The sequence below is a fragment of the Pteronotus mesoamericanus genome, unplaced genomic scaffold, assembly GCF_021234165.1.
Source record: "Pteronotus mesoamericanus isolate MK-2021 breed Mesoamerican mustached bat unplaced genomic scaffold, CSHL_Meso_final contig_74, whole genome shotgun sequence".
In the NCBI taxonomy this organism is placed as follows: domain Eukaryota; kingdom Metazoa; phylum Chordata; class Mammalia; order Chiroptera; family Mormoopidae; genus Pteronotus; species Pteronotus mesoamericanus.
In genome coordinates, this window is record NW_026555247.1 from 6895102 (window position 1) to 6909028 (window position 13927).

General features: G+C 44.7%; 1 protein-coding gene across 1 annotated transcript in view; it reads right to left on the minus strand.

Annotated features, from left to right (window-relative positions):
* The window catches only part of ANKRD29 (ankyrin repeat domain 29), a 52902-nt gene extending 40744 nt beyond the window's left edge, over positions 1–12158 (minus strand). Inside the window, exon 1 of the mRNA XM_054583835.1 lies at positions 12087–12158. Coding sequence (XP_054439810.1) covers positions 12087–12107 — 21 coding nt within the window. The 5' untranslated portion in view covers positions 12108–12158. The remainder of the gene's footprint in view (positions 1–12086) is intronic.
* Between the last annotated feature and the right edge of the window lie 1769 nt (positions 12159–13927).

Here is a 13927-nt window from a genome sequence, read left to right on the forward strand (position 1 = left end):
GTTAAATCTGGATGAGTAAAATATGTATAAAGATTGTGAAAGTTTTTAAACCTGAAGAAAAGGAAATGTAAGCATGTAAGTCAGAATTCTAGATCTAGGCAGTAGTAGGTCCTGACAACAATAGGGTAATTAACTCACTACACAAAAACATCGGGGTACCTGCCTCTCCAACACCATAGGAAAAAGTGACACTTGTAAACTCAGGCATTTTTCAGCTGCGCCTGAGGCCTGAGCCTGAGACCTTAGCCTACTTCCCAGCTCATTCCCCCCAAATCTGTATTCTGTATTTTTACAGAGATGGACTTGCCTTTTCTTCTTAAGTACCTTCTGTGTTTTAATCTAAAAGATCACAAGACAGTAGCAACCCAGAGTCACATAGGTGGCAAATATTTCACCACAGTAGGGACTTCTCACTGAACTGAACAGTATTGTGTCAGCCTCCAGTCCTTGCAGGAAATACACCAAATGACTAGTGCCATTCTCTCTCTCCAACTCCTTGTTGGTGAGAAGCTAAACTTATAAAAGCCTTGAGATCTGCTGAAAGGGTCCAGTTTAATCAAAGCTATTGACTTCACCAGTAGCAAAGGGGATACAAATAATCCATGGCAACCTCAGCTCTTGGTCTTTCGCTGGCCAGCGCATCATGCTTCATGTCGCCAGAGATGTCTGGTAGCTTCGCGGTGAGGAGACAGGGGACACCCTATGAACCATTAGTCAGCTCCTGGGTAACCAAGGAGGACACCCTTTGGGAGCTCAGGAATTCTAGTCTTCGTTCTCTTGTGTCGCTAGAGACGTCTGGAGGGAGACGCTTCGTGGTGGGAAAAAACACAGGATGCCATTCATTGGCTCCTGGAGCAGAGACGCCCCTCCAAGCCCAGGAGTTCCAGTCTTCATTGCTCTCTTTTCCAAGGACCAAATGATAACCCCTGAGGATCCCTGCTGGGATGCATCCTCAGAAACTGGGATAAATTTGACCCTGAGTGTCTTGAGAAAAAAGAGACTGATTTTCTTGTATAATACAGCTTGGCCTCAGTACAAACTGAGAGGAAGGCATGGCCTAAAAATGGGAATAGCAATTACAACACCATACTCTGAAGACATCTATTCTGTTCGAGGCTAGGCAAGTGGTTGGAGCTTCCGTATGTACAAGCTTCTTTTGTGTTATCTCATGCTCTATCTCTTTGTTCTGGGTTGAAGGAAACATCTACTCTGGGGTTTATCGATGACATTCTAGATAATCCCTTTTAAAGTTCCCCCACCTGTCTCTCAGAGGGAATATAGCAGGCCTCAGAGCCCCAAGACCTCAACCCCTGAATCAACTGCTATAACTACTCCTCCACCCTGCTTTCCTATGTACCCAAAGTTAGCAAAGGAAGAGAAGGTGTAAGGCATGGAAATGCAATCTTGGTGGATATCAGAAGGACAAGGATTTTTCCTTCACGCTTTGTATTTTTCTCCTTACCTGATCCCTCCAGAACTTGGCATGAACTTGGCATTCTGAAGGAGTGGATGATGGCATAGGGTTTCTTTGCATAAAACTAGTAAGACCAGTCATTAACGGTGATTTTGTTAAGCAAGATTTTGAATGAAATGTCACACCTAAAGGAGGCATGTCTGGGTTCTAGATATCATCAGAAAGCCTGAGGAATTGGGATTGACTTGCAAAGCTAACCAAAGCCCATGAGAAAAAAGCCTGGAACCTTGGTCAGTTCTGTGGTTTGTGGCAGTCTTTCCAGGGAAGGAATGGAGGTTGCTTTCCTGAAAGATGGTTAAAAAGGAACCTGCAGGCACAATGGAAGCCTTGAGGACTTGAGCGAAACTGGTACAAGCGAAGCCAAAAGGCAGATGTGTGGCTCAGCTTCTGTACTCTGAAGAGCAGACTAAACAGTCAGTCTAAAGGTTCCCTGTATGAGTTCCAGCAGAGTGGACTTAAAGATCATGGATAACCCATGGCTGCTCTTGGTATGTTTATGCAAACAAACAGGCAAAATTAAAAACTGGACTCAATGTAGTCCCTTTAATGACAATTGAGGGTGATCCTAAGGAGAACAATTGTGGTTTGAGGAAAATTGCAATGCTCCATATTGGACATCAGAATAGCACAGCTTAACTGTCTTGAAAGTATGTTTTCATTTGGAAGTTGCAACTGCGTTTGTAATATCACCAAAGATGTTTAATTTACAGGCACGAAGGACCTGTCAAATTGCAACTGTTAAGTGTCATTTCAGCAAAGTCCTTGCAACTGGATGTCTTCCCAAAAGACAGTCTCACAGGCACAGAGACTGGCTTGTAGGTTGCTGTGTGAATCAACACGAATGTTCTTCCTTCCGTTTTCATAGGGTGTATACCTATGACCTCATTACCTGACTGATTGGTTGCAACGTAGGCCTTCCTTAAGGAGTCCATCTTCATCGTCACCCCCTAAGACTCAAAGGCTTGGCTGAACTAAGTGCTTGGGTTGGTGAAATGTTGGGATGGTCTGTGGGCTTCGCTTTAAAATGGATTTTCCCTTTTCTGCCCTAATGGCTTGAACACAAAGGGACCAGAAATCTGAAAGGGGGTAAATCCTGAAGTATTCCCCTTAGCCCTAGCTAAGTATAGTTGGAAAAAGGGTTTTGGACAGGTGTGGCATGCATTCCACACCTTCCTCCAGATAAGCTATTCTTCTCCTAATGTGGGACATTGAAGAATTGGTCCCTGCCTTTGTCATTTAGTGATTATGGTTTAATCATGTCTTATAACCCTCTTGCCAAATCTGTCACCTCCAGAATATGACAAGGATGCCAACTGTCCAGTAATGCCAGGCTTTGGACATAGACTTGCCACGCCCTGGTAACAGCCAACTGACCTGGATTCGGAAAGGTCCTTCCCCCCATGGAAGGCCATCCTTTGTCACCTCCACCTCTTTTAGGAACCCCCAGACCCAAGGGTAGATAGGACAGCAGCCCTGTCAGCAAGAAGCAGATACAAGATAATGAGAACTTTGTTCATTGTCTTTTATAAGATTATAAAGCTGGGTGTCTGAAAAGGGGGATTTGTAATAGGGTACAGCTAGGCCCCCCAAATGGGATTTGTAATGGGGTCCAGAAATTGGAGTGTCCAAGAAAAATATAGGATATTCTCATCGTCGCCCCCAGGCGGGCAGCCCTCAGGGATGGGAGATGAGGAGCAGGGCCACTGAGTTACTCTGCATATCAATAACAGGCCAGCTTCACAGGGACAAGGAGCAGGGCCATTGAGAATTACTTTGCATGTCAATAACAGCTGGATAGCTTCATTCCTCGTATGCAAAGATACCATATTTTGGATATCAACAAGGCTACCAGGAGTTTGCAGAAGTTTAACCCAGGATGTAATTGGGCAAGGAGCGCCCCTGGTTGCGGGCCTGCTGGAGGAGTCAGAGATGGGGTTGCTGGGGAGGAGTCGTGCCTGGGCCACAACCCATGGCATGGCTGGGTCGCATCAGCCATGCCAGAGGCTTTTGGCTACGCAGTTTTGAGAGCGGAGTGGGGGCTCCCTTGACCATGCAGCTTAGGAAGCAGGAAAGCAAGATCTAGCAGCCCTGCAGGCGCGCACTTCCCCCTCCCCACAGTTACAGCATGCATGCATAAGAGATCAGAGATGGTTTGCTCCATGCCAGGAGGGAACAATGAGAAGACCCTGTGGGAAGGAAAGGAGAGAAAGGACTCTTGCTAGTGGGTCATGAGAAGGGGCCACGTGGTTCTGAATTAAGATCCGAATTAAAAACTGGACCCAATGTAGTCCCGTGGTTCTGGAGATCATGGCAATGCAGCGGACGGTGCTGGGAACAGTGAGAGGCCTGCCTAGCTGAGCTCTGGACTTCTGTTCTTTTTCTTCTGAAGGACAGTACCCCTGACTGGCCTGGCTAGGCAAAGTGGGGAAGGCAGGACTGTGTGTGTGTTAGTGGGTGTTTTAAAGGGGCTTTGAGATTTAAGGGTGACATTTGGCCATTAATGAAAACCTGTATAACTGTAAATACTTCCTTTCCTTTTCACCAAGCTCTACCATTGAGAGCCATAATTTCAGGGGTGGCAGGCAAATCAACCTAAAACCCCAGGTTCAATCTAGGGACCCCAGGGAAAAGGTGGGGCATTGTTCTGGTAATGGTGTCTGAGGCTCCCACCACAACGGGTCCATTGTTCGGTGACAGCTGTGAGGATTTCATTCCAGAACCTTCAGCACATGTATAACTGGGTGCTCTTGTGTACTCTTGGATGAGAGCATGGCAAAGCAGGGAGCGATAAGCAGATTACAAACATACTTTGAATAGTTTCCTGGCTCAGTTATGAGGAAAACAAATCACCTCAAATTCCAGGTGAACAATTTGCTTTTCCTAAAGGTGTCAATTTTACTGTCCAAACAGGAGTTCTTGGCCAAACTGCCATGGTGGTGTTCACACCCAGCGTTTGTGGCTTTTGTACCAGGCTGAGTCTCACGTTAGAGTTGTTCCTAACTGGGTGAACTAATGGTAAGGCAGGTTTGATTTGTATAATTAATCATGAAACAATGCCCTTCTAATAAAGAGATTGCATAAGGCCAAAATGAAGTTTGGGAGGGAATCTAGGAAAAGACTCTAACACATACTATGGGGCAGGGAGGGAATCTAGGAAAAGACTCTAACACACACTATGGGGCAGCTCTGCCGGCTTTTCCTGAAACATGAAAACTTGAGAGTAATAAATTGTAAATCATTTCCAATGTTTTTGTTGTTTCACATTAACCCCAAGTACCTTTCAAAAACCATCAGTAAACCAGTCTTCTATTGCCATCAAGAGCTCTCCAGCCAGGCGCCTCTCCTGCCTTAGGATGGCCTCAGGGCCCCTCTCCTGCTGAAGCTACACATCTTGGTTTCTCACAAGAGTTTAGAAAGCAAGCTTTGTGAAAAGCTGTAAATACTTCATTTTCCCTCAAGAGCTTGGTTCACATGAGATGGAGGCATGACAAGAGTAGTCAATTTCGGGTAAGGAAGGGTTGAGCTCAAGTTCTGACCCTGCTACTTCCCAGTTCTGTGACCTTGGGCAGGTTATTTAACTTCTCTCTGCCCCAGCAAAATGGGAGTAATAGTAGTGCCTCATTAATGTGTTGTTGGAAGATTAAATGAGACAATACACATGAATGAACTCTGATAGTAAACATACAAGAAATCTAGCTATAAATGCACAGCCCTCTCAGTTCATTAAGTACTTGTCCAGGTGAATTTGTTTACTTAGTCACTAGCATGTGCTAGGGACATTGGCACTGGCCAGGGGCTAGGACCAGAGGTGCAAGTCACTTGATCTCTGCTCACAAATGACTTTATATGGTGCAGTAGGAAAATAAGTCATGTCAAGGGACAGCAGAAGTATACTAGGTGCTAGAGTAGGAATGCCAATATTTGTGGTGGAAGCAGAGAATGGTCAATTCCACCTGAGGAAGGTGGCCAAGGGTGGCCTCAGAGAGTAGGAATTATGGGGAGAGTTTTGAAAGATGAGTAGAAGCCTGAGTGATAAGTGTCCCAGGCAGACAGGGTGGTGAGTCAAAGATGGGGAGGCTCCGCACAGCATCTGGGAACCATCTTTACCTCAGAAAGGCTGGAATGAAGGGTGTGAGGAGAAAGGGCAGGAGGTGTGATGGGTCTGGTAGTCAGGGCCACATCCTGAAGAAGCTGCTGTGCATGCTAACAGAGATTGCACTTTATCCTGGTGGGCATGGCAGAGTGGAGCAAGGGCTTTAAGACGGGGAGAGACTATCCATTTTGTTTCAGGAAGGTCCCTGTGGCAGCCTCGGGGAGAATGGACTGAAGACTGGAACCAGGTAAGATTGGTGTCTACAAGGCTAGAGACTGTTGCGGAGACAGAGCAAGAGATGAGGGCCCAAGCTGAGGCAACGATAGTGTGATGGCAGGATGATACAGGAGATTTTAAGGACTAAACTGAATGGTCTTGGTCTGTGAATCTATGTGCAGAAGAAGAGGGAGAAGGAGCCTGGATTCTGGTTTGAGTGCCTGGTTCATGGGGTGCCATTCACGAACGTTGGAAACAGTGCATGAGGGACAGGTTTTTGGGAAAATGATCAGTTCATCTTTGAACATGTTGTTTCATGTACCTATGGGGCATCTAGGTGGAGAGGTCTAGCAAAGAAATGGGTAAGTTCACCTATCACACTGCAGGCCACACATTATTGGAGAGCAGGAATCTTGAGCTAATACTAAGTGCTATCCTATATCGCTTGGTATATTGTCTGTATTTACTAGCTCATTTGATCCTCCCCACAGCTCAATGAAATGGGTACTTGTTACCATCCCACTGCACAGGTGAGGAAAGTGGGAAATGACAAGGCAGGCTTCAGCTACAGGCGGTCTGGTGCTTGCTGCTGCCCTTTTAGCCATCACACTGTTCTGCCTCCTACAGAGTTCTCCTCCTATAGACATCAAGGAACAGGCAGCATGGACCAATGACCTCCTTCCTGTCCTCATTCCAAGCTCCTCTTCTGCCAAGATGCAAAGCCCCTTGACCTTCCTTCTCTTTGGGGTCTATACACACCACATTGCTTGGGTAACTCCAAACCTCCTTGGGTACAATATGCACGAAATCACAAATGCTGTGGAGTGGACCGGCGACAAGCCCTTTAGTCTTTAAAGGAGATGATGCTTGAGAAAATGCTTCATACAAACTGTAAAGCAGATTACCAATCATGCTATGACTATTTAACTTCTTTCTTGATTTTTCTCATCTCTACAAGGGCAGTGTGCCTCCCTCAGGCTTATTGGTTGCCATATTATGAGAAGAACAATGACAACGAATGCTGAGACCTTGCTGTATACCCACCAGCCTGCTAAGCACTTTCACTGCTGACATATTTATTTCCCAGAACAACCCCATCAGTAAGTGTTGTTATTACTCTCACTTTTAAGATGAGGAAACTGAGGCCCAGAAATCAATTACTTGAGGTCATACAGTTAGGAAGTAACAGAGCCAGGATTCAGACCCACATCTGTTTGAGTCCAGAAATCTAAGGTCTTATATCTTTATTACCCTGTGAGAAAAACTGAACATAAGCTTCTACATATGCCATATTTTCTTCTCTTTTTTTTTTCTCATTTACTGCCAGAATTTTGGCTCATAAATGGTTCATTATTACACTACCGGAAATTAAGTACAGGAAGGAAAGGTAGAGGAAACATAGAAGGGAAACTGTTATTTGTACAGAACTGGAATTCCAATTAAAAACCAAGAGAGGGTAGAGATTTAAACTATTGGGTTAAAAAGGCAAAAAGGAAAAAGGACTCATGGACACAGACAACAGGGTGGTAATTGTGGGATGAAGGGAGGGAACATAAGGGGGCTAAATGGTAATGAAAAAATACAGTAAAAAATTAAAGTTAAAAAAGAATAATGTGGATTAAAAAAAATGACTTTGTAAAGTTATTTTCCTGTGCCCCACCCAAATAATTTCAGCTGATTGGTGAACTGGAGTTGATTATGAGATAATTTACAAACTTTCAGAACCAGGGTGATATATACAAGTTCCTGTACTTTTGGCCAAGGCGTGAGCAGTTTCCATCACCAAGATGAAACATGGCACTGACATGCTTTACCTGCTTGGATAACACACGCTCAGGAGTGACCTGGTGCTGTTCTTTACTCAGGGATGTCGCCTCTATTTGGTGACCTCCCTCACCATGTCACTCTAACCCCAACTGTGTTAAACACTTGGCAATCTCAGCCCTTAAGAGTAAGTCTTGAGTAGGTAAAATAGCCGTTATAAAGTAAAAAAACTTGATGTGCAGAAACCTATGACCTTTATTCCACAAAAAGGCTCAGATCTGCATTCTGAGTTTGCTTTTACTTTAAGGATAATTCCAAAGAACGTGTGTCTCTTTTCCCAACCAGATCAAATCTGGAGTTTCCACTTATGAAAGAAGCTTACCAGAGGCAAACCCGACAGCAAGGGAGAAGTGTCTGCCAACAGCACAATGGAGGGAGGGTAAAAAATAGATGCAGAGGGGTCCCTGTGGTTCAGAAGCAGCAAACAGCCCTGCACACGGTAACTCTGAGTCATCACACAGGGGCTCAATTGTGATTTATGATGCTCTATTTATTCTCCCAGCCTCAGCCAACAATGCTGGGCCTTTTAAACAAAGGCTTTGGAGACCTAGGGCCTAGGATGTACGAGTGTTTAGGGGCCTGTGAAAATGAAACGGTTAATCTATGGCTCCAAAATTAGAGTTAATAAATATTTAATTAAAAAGCTACAAAATGTGCCATTCTGTAAACTTGTTTAATTGATAAAACTGGTATTCATGAAACACTGATGAGATACGAAAATAACTTGTAGGTCTGATTTTTCTCACTACACAAGAATTACTGACTACATATATAGCAATGGCAGAAAAATCAAGTGCAACTATAAATTACATGATTCATGACTAAATAATTTTAAAAGCAATTTATAAAAACCCTTCCAAAATACAATAAAAAGTCTATTATTATCATGGGCTGTGGGTACATTTTAATATGTTTGCTAAGATGTGAGCTAGGGCTAGGGCAGGCTTAGTCCACTAAAGGACCCGGCTCTCCTCCCCCTCCCCCTCCCCCTCCAGCCTTCCCTCTGTGCCTTTTGGAACTTCATGGAAAATCAGCTCCACTTGATCTTAACCTAGGCCAGAGTGCTTCACTGCTTCTGTCTCCTTGTGGAAAGCTCCCCAGCACCCCTCTCTGGCAGAGGTTGGACCTTCTCCCACACCAGCTCTAGGGTAGGAAATGGGGCTGGGCCCTCCTCACCTGGCTCCCAGACAATGCTCCTGAAGTCAGGTGTAGGACTCTCCGGGTTTTTCAACCCTCAGGCCATTCCACTCCCTCATCCTCTGCCTCACCTCACCTGATAGCTGTTGCTGCCTGATCATTCTTTGTTCTTCACTGAAAATTTTGGCACTTCCCTTTCTGCGTAACCCAAATTTTGACCTCATCCTGGTCTTCACTTTAGAAAACATCAAAATCCATGTTCAACCTCATCTCCTTTCTTTGACTCCAATGGAAAAGGTTTTCCTCCACCTGTTTAGTTAATCTCTACAATTATTAAAGGCCTGCTTTCTCTCTGCCCCTCAGCTCAGTTAGCCCCTCTACTCCCAAGCTTTCTCAGCACTCTCCACTGTCATGTCAAAATACCTTTTTATTGAGATATAATTGATACACTATAAAAGTCATCCTTTTAGAGCACGTGATTGAATGGTTTTTAGTGTGTTCTCAAGGTTTTACAACTATCAGCATACTATTCCAAAACATTTCAGCACCCCAGAGAAAAACCTTATACCTGTTAACAATCATTTCTCATCTTCCCCTTCTTCCCCAAACCCTGACAACCACTAAATCTACTTTTTGTCTCTATGGATTTCCTTATCCTGAACATGTCATACAAATAGAATCATCTAATATGTGGCCTTTTGAGTCCGGTTTCTTTCACTTAACATAATGTTTTCAAGTTTCTTCCATGTTGCTGCATGTCAGTACTTCAGTCTTTTATGGTGAACGAGAATTCCATTGTATGGATACGTCATCTTATGGACTGAATGCTTGTTTTCTTCCCCCCACCAAATTCATATGTGGAAGTTCTAAACCCCAATGTGATGGTACTGAGATGGGGCCTTTGAGAGGTAATTTGGTATACATTAGGCCATGGCGGTAGAGCCCCCGCAATAGGATTTGTGCCCTTAAAAGAAAAGGAGACACTAGAGATTCCTCTTGTCTGAGGATGTAGTGAGAAGGTGGTTGCTTGCAAGCCAGGAACAAGGCTCTTACCACACACTGAATTTGCCAACAGCTTGATCTTGGACTCCCCAGCCTCCAGCACTATGAGATATAAAATTCTGGTGTTTTAAGTTACTGAGTCTATAGTATCTTGTTACTACAGACCAAGCTGACTAATATATACCACATTTGTTTATCATCATATGATGGACATTTGTGTTGTTTCCACTTTGGAACTATTATAAATAATACTGCTGTGAACATGTGCTTTCATTTCTCTTGAGTATATATCTAGGACCAAAATAGTTGGGTCATGTGGTAACTCTACGTTTAACTTTTGAAGAATAGCCAGACTGTTTTCTAATATGGCTGCATCATTTTACTTTCCTACCAGCAATGTATGAGGGTTCTAATTTCTCCACATCTTTGCCAACACTTCATTGTCTTGTTGATTACAGTCATCTTAGTCGGTGTGAAGTGGCATCACACTGGTTTTGATTGGCATTTCTCTGATGACTAATAATGTAGAGCGGTTTCAGGGCCTTATTGGCCATTTGTAGATCTTGGGAGATATGTGCATTCAAATCCTTTGCTCATTTTAAATGGGTTGTCTTTGTACTGTTGAGATGCCTACCATCATTTAAAGATACTCAAGTCTCTACCATTTTAAAGCAAACCAACCCCTGGCCAAGTCTTGGATCCCTGCTACAGCCACTGTTTCTTGCAGAATTTTTTTTGAAAGAGTTCTACCTACTCTCTTTTCAAGCTATTGCAGTCTGGCTCCTGAACCCCACACTTTGCTGTAAGTGCCCTCACCAAGGTGTCACCAGTGGTTGTTTTGTTACTAAATTCAATGGACACTTTTCAATTCTTAGCTTGCTTGTTTCTCTGTGGTATTTAACTTTGAGTCCCTCTTCATGTTTATTCAAAAACTAGAGATTATTGGCTGAAATGATGGCACATGCTTTGGTATGTTCTCATATATTTCTGGCTGCTGCTCAGTTTTCTCAATGGCTTCTCTTATTCTGCTCATTCTCAAGTCTTGATCTTCAAGATTTTGTCCTCAGGCCTCTTATTTTCCACCTTTACACGGTCTCACTGGGTAATCACATTCATTTCCATGGGTTCATTGACCACCTAACACTGCTCATTTCTAGGTCTCATATCTCTCCGGGCCTGGACTACCCTCTGGGGCTGCCAGTCTATTTAACATCTCTTCTGCAACTCCCATCAATCCTTAAACTTCCCACGTCCCAAACTGAATGTTTTCTCTTCACCTCTCTGGCCTTCCTGAACTCCGTGAATAACATCAATTACTTAATTCTGAGATTTCAACACGTTAAAGTCATTCATTTTGTCCATGTCCTATCTTCCACACCTGTGCCCTAGTCCACTACCATTTAACAAGATGACTCCCGCATCCTCCTGTCTGGTCTCTCAGCTCCACTCTCCAAACTGTAGCCAGAGATCTTTTCAACATGTAAATCTCACCATGTCATTCTCAGCTTACATGAGCTACAGTCGGAGATGGGACTACAGAGGCTTTGAAGCCAAATACACTAGGGTTTCAATTTTAACACCATTCACTTACTGGCTGCAAAACTGTCAGAGGAGCTAATTAACTTACCCTGTTTTAGTTTTCTTGTCAAAAAAAAAAAAAAAAAAAAAAAAGAGCCAGAAAAGTACAATCCACGGGACTTTTGAGGATTCGGAAGGCAAACGGTGAGGCCCTTGTATCAGAATTGGGCACATTTTAACTGCTCAGAACATTTTAACTATTATTTTTATTGAAACCTCTCAGTAGAGGGAAATCAGCTAATCTCACATTCTAAAATGTGGGAATATAATGGAGTGACTTCAATAAACTCTTTTAAGACAAGAGTTTTGGATGCGCTGGTGCTCAGCTTCAGCATCCAAGAAACGTGCTCTGGTGAGGAGGAGGCAGCTGTGCGGCTGGCATTCCGCAAGGAGGACACAAAATCCGGAATCTGTGCCGCAGCCGGTCCCTCCGAGCTGGGCTGCAGGGAAGCGCTGACCGAGGAAGTCCCCGCCCCGCCTGTTACCCCGGCGACAGCACCCGCTGTCCCTGCTCCCCGCGGTCGGCTCACTCGACCTGCAGCCGTTAGTACCGAAAGTCTTTCTAGCAAAGAACACAAAACCAAACCACACAGGAGCCATCCCAGCCCGGTCGCTTCCTCCCGTCCCTAGCCAGCACCCAGGTGACGCCCACCCCACCCTGCGGGCCCCCGCAGCGGCGGCCCCGGAGGTCTCTAGTGCGGATTTTGCCGCCGCGGGTCTGTCGCTCGCCCTGGTACTCACTTCCGGAGCCGCGACACTCACCTTGAAGGACATCCTGCACATACCCGCGGCCGCCCCGGCGGGACGCGCGCGCTTCCGGCACAGGGCGCCCACCCCTACGCTCCCGCCCCTCTTCCGCCGCGTTCTGCAGAGGAGCTGCCTCCGCCGCGCCCCGCCGGGACCCGCCACCGCCGCTGCCGCCGCAGACGGGGCGGGGCGTGGAGGGCTGGGAGGTAGAGATGGGGCGGGACGTAGTGGGGGCGGGGGGGTGTGCGCACACTCGCCAGGCCTCCGCGTACCTACTTCACTCTCGAAACTCCGCACGCCCTGTGCGCTCTCCACACACGCAGGTTCACACACGCGCGCGCGCACGACCTCACACTCACGACCTCACATCCATACTCCTCTCAGTCCACACTCTCACACTCCCAACTGTGCAAACCACACCGTGCACGGTCCACGTTCTCTACACGTGTTATCCATACATCTGTACTCCTCGCGCACTCGCTTTCTCTCATACACCCCCCACACACGCACATTCCCTTTACACACTCCAAACTCCACACACTGTACAATCTCCAATTCTCCCCGACCTCCCAACAGGTTCACGCACAATACTCCCACACTCCCACCCCCCGCCCCCCCGCCCCCCCCCCCGCCATCTTCCGAAGAGCATCATGGTCTGCATTAGATGACTCTCAACCTTCATTACAGCCTGAGCAGGATGATGATGTAAATGAAACATGAGGCAAAGATTCACCCATCATCCCATCATCCTTTTGAATAGCTGTTTTCATTTTCTCTCTAGGTTTTCTTTTCTTTGTGCCCTTTTCTATGGATCTTTTGGTTTTTCCCCCTCTTGGGGGACAGATCAGGAAACAAGCCTCTCTGTTGAACCAGTAATAAACGATATGTTTTCTTTTTGAACGTGAGGGGCAAATTTGAAATATACTCAGAGCCCTCCTTTTGATCATACCTGTCCCCTCCTCTTGGCCTTGTGCTACACACCTGGAGCTCTCTTCTCCCTCACACATACTGCACACATGTTGCCTGTCCAGGGTTGGTTTAGGGGAAGTAGAACTGGGAGAGTCATATTTTTTTTAATGAAAAAATAAATTATTTTGAATGTATTAAAGATAATATAGCCTTTCTAGAAAATTCAAATCCAAAGTAAAAGTGGCTGTCTCATACCCTTGTACTATAGGAATGTACTTATTTGCCCCCTCACCATTGTTTGTGCCTCCTTCCTTCTTAATTGAATTTGTAATGTATATTTAATTTATAAGTTAAAAACTACAACCGCAAATACAAGTTAATAATGACAGTAAAATTACCCTTTATAGGTAAATCTTATTACTTTGTGTTTAAAATAAAAACTTCCAAAATTTGACAGAAAATTTCAATTTTTAAATCAAGAAAGGCTTAAAACTCTGTCCTTGCCTTATGTCTATGGATGAGACAGTTTTAAAGTTGCCATACAACATGATTAGATAAGACCAAGCATTGGAGGTTTTGCTTTAATAGGTTTTTTTGGTCTGTGTGTTTGTTTAATGAGAGAGAGAGAAACATTGATCTGTTGTTCCACTTATTTTTGCATTCACTGGTTGATTCTTGAATGTGCCCAGACCAGGGATTAAATCCACAACCTCAGCATATTGGGACAATGCTCTAACCAACTGATCTACCCCAGAAGAACCTGCTTTAATAGTTCTGATAAACAAAAAGAAGGAAGGGAAAGCATTAATATCGTGAGGGTTAACTATGTACTAGACACTTTCCTTATAAAAATGCTATAAGGTAGGGATTATGCCCGTTCCGTAGATTTAAAAAATACAAAACAGAACAAAAATCTGAGGTTCTGAGAAATGAAATGAAGTAACTTG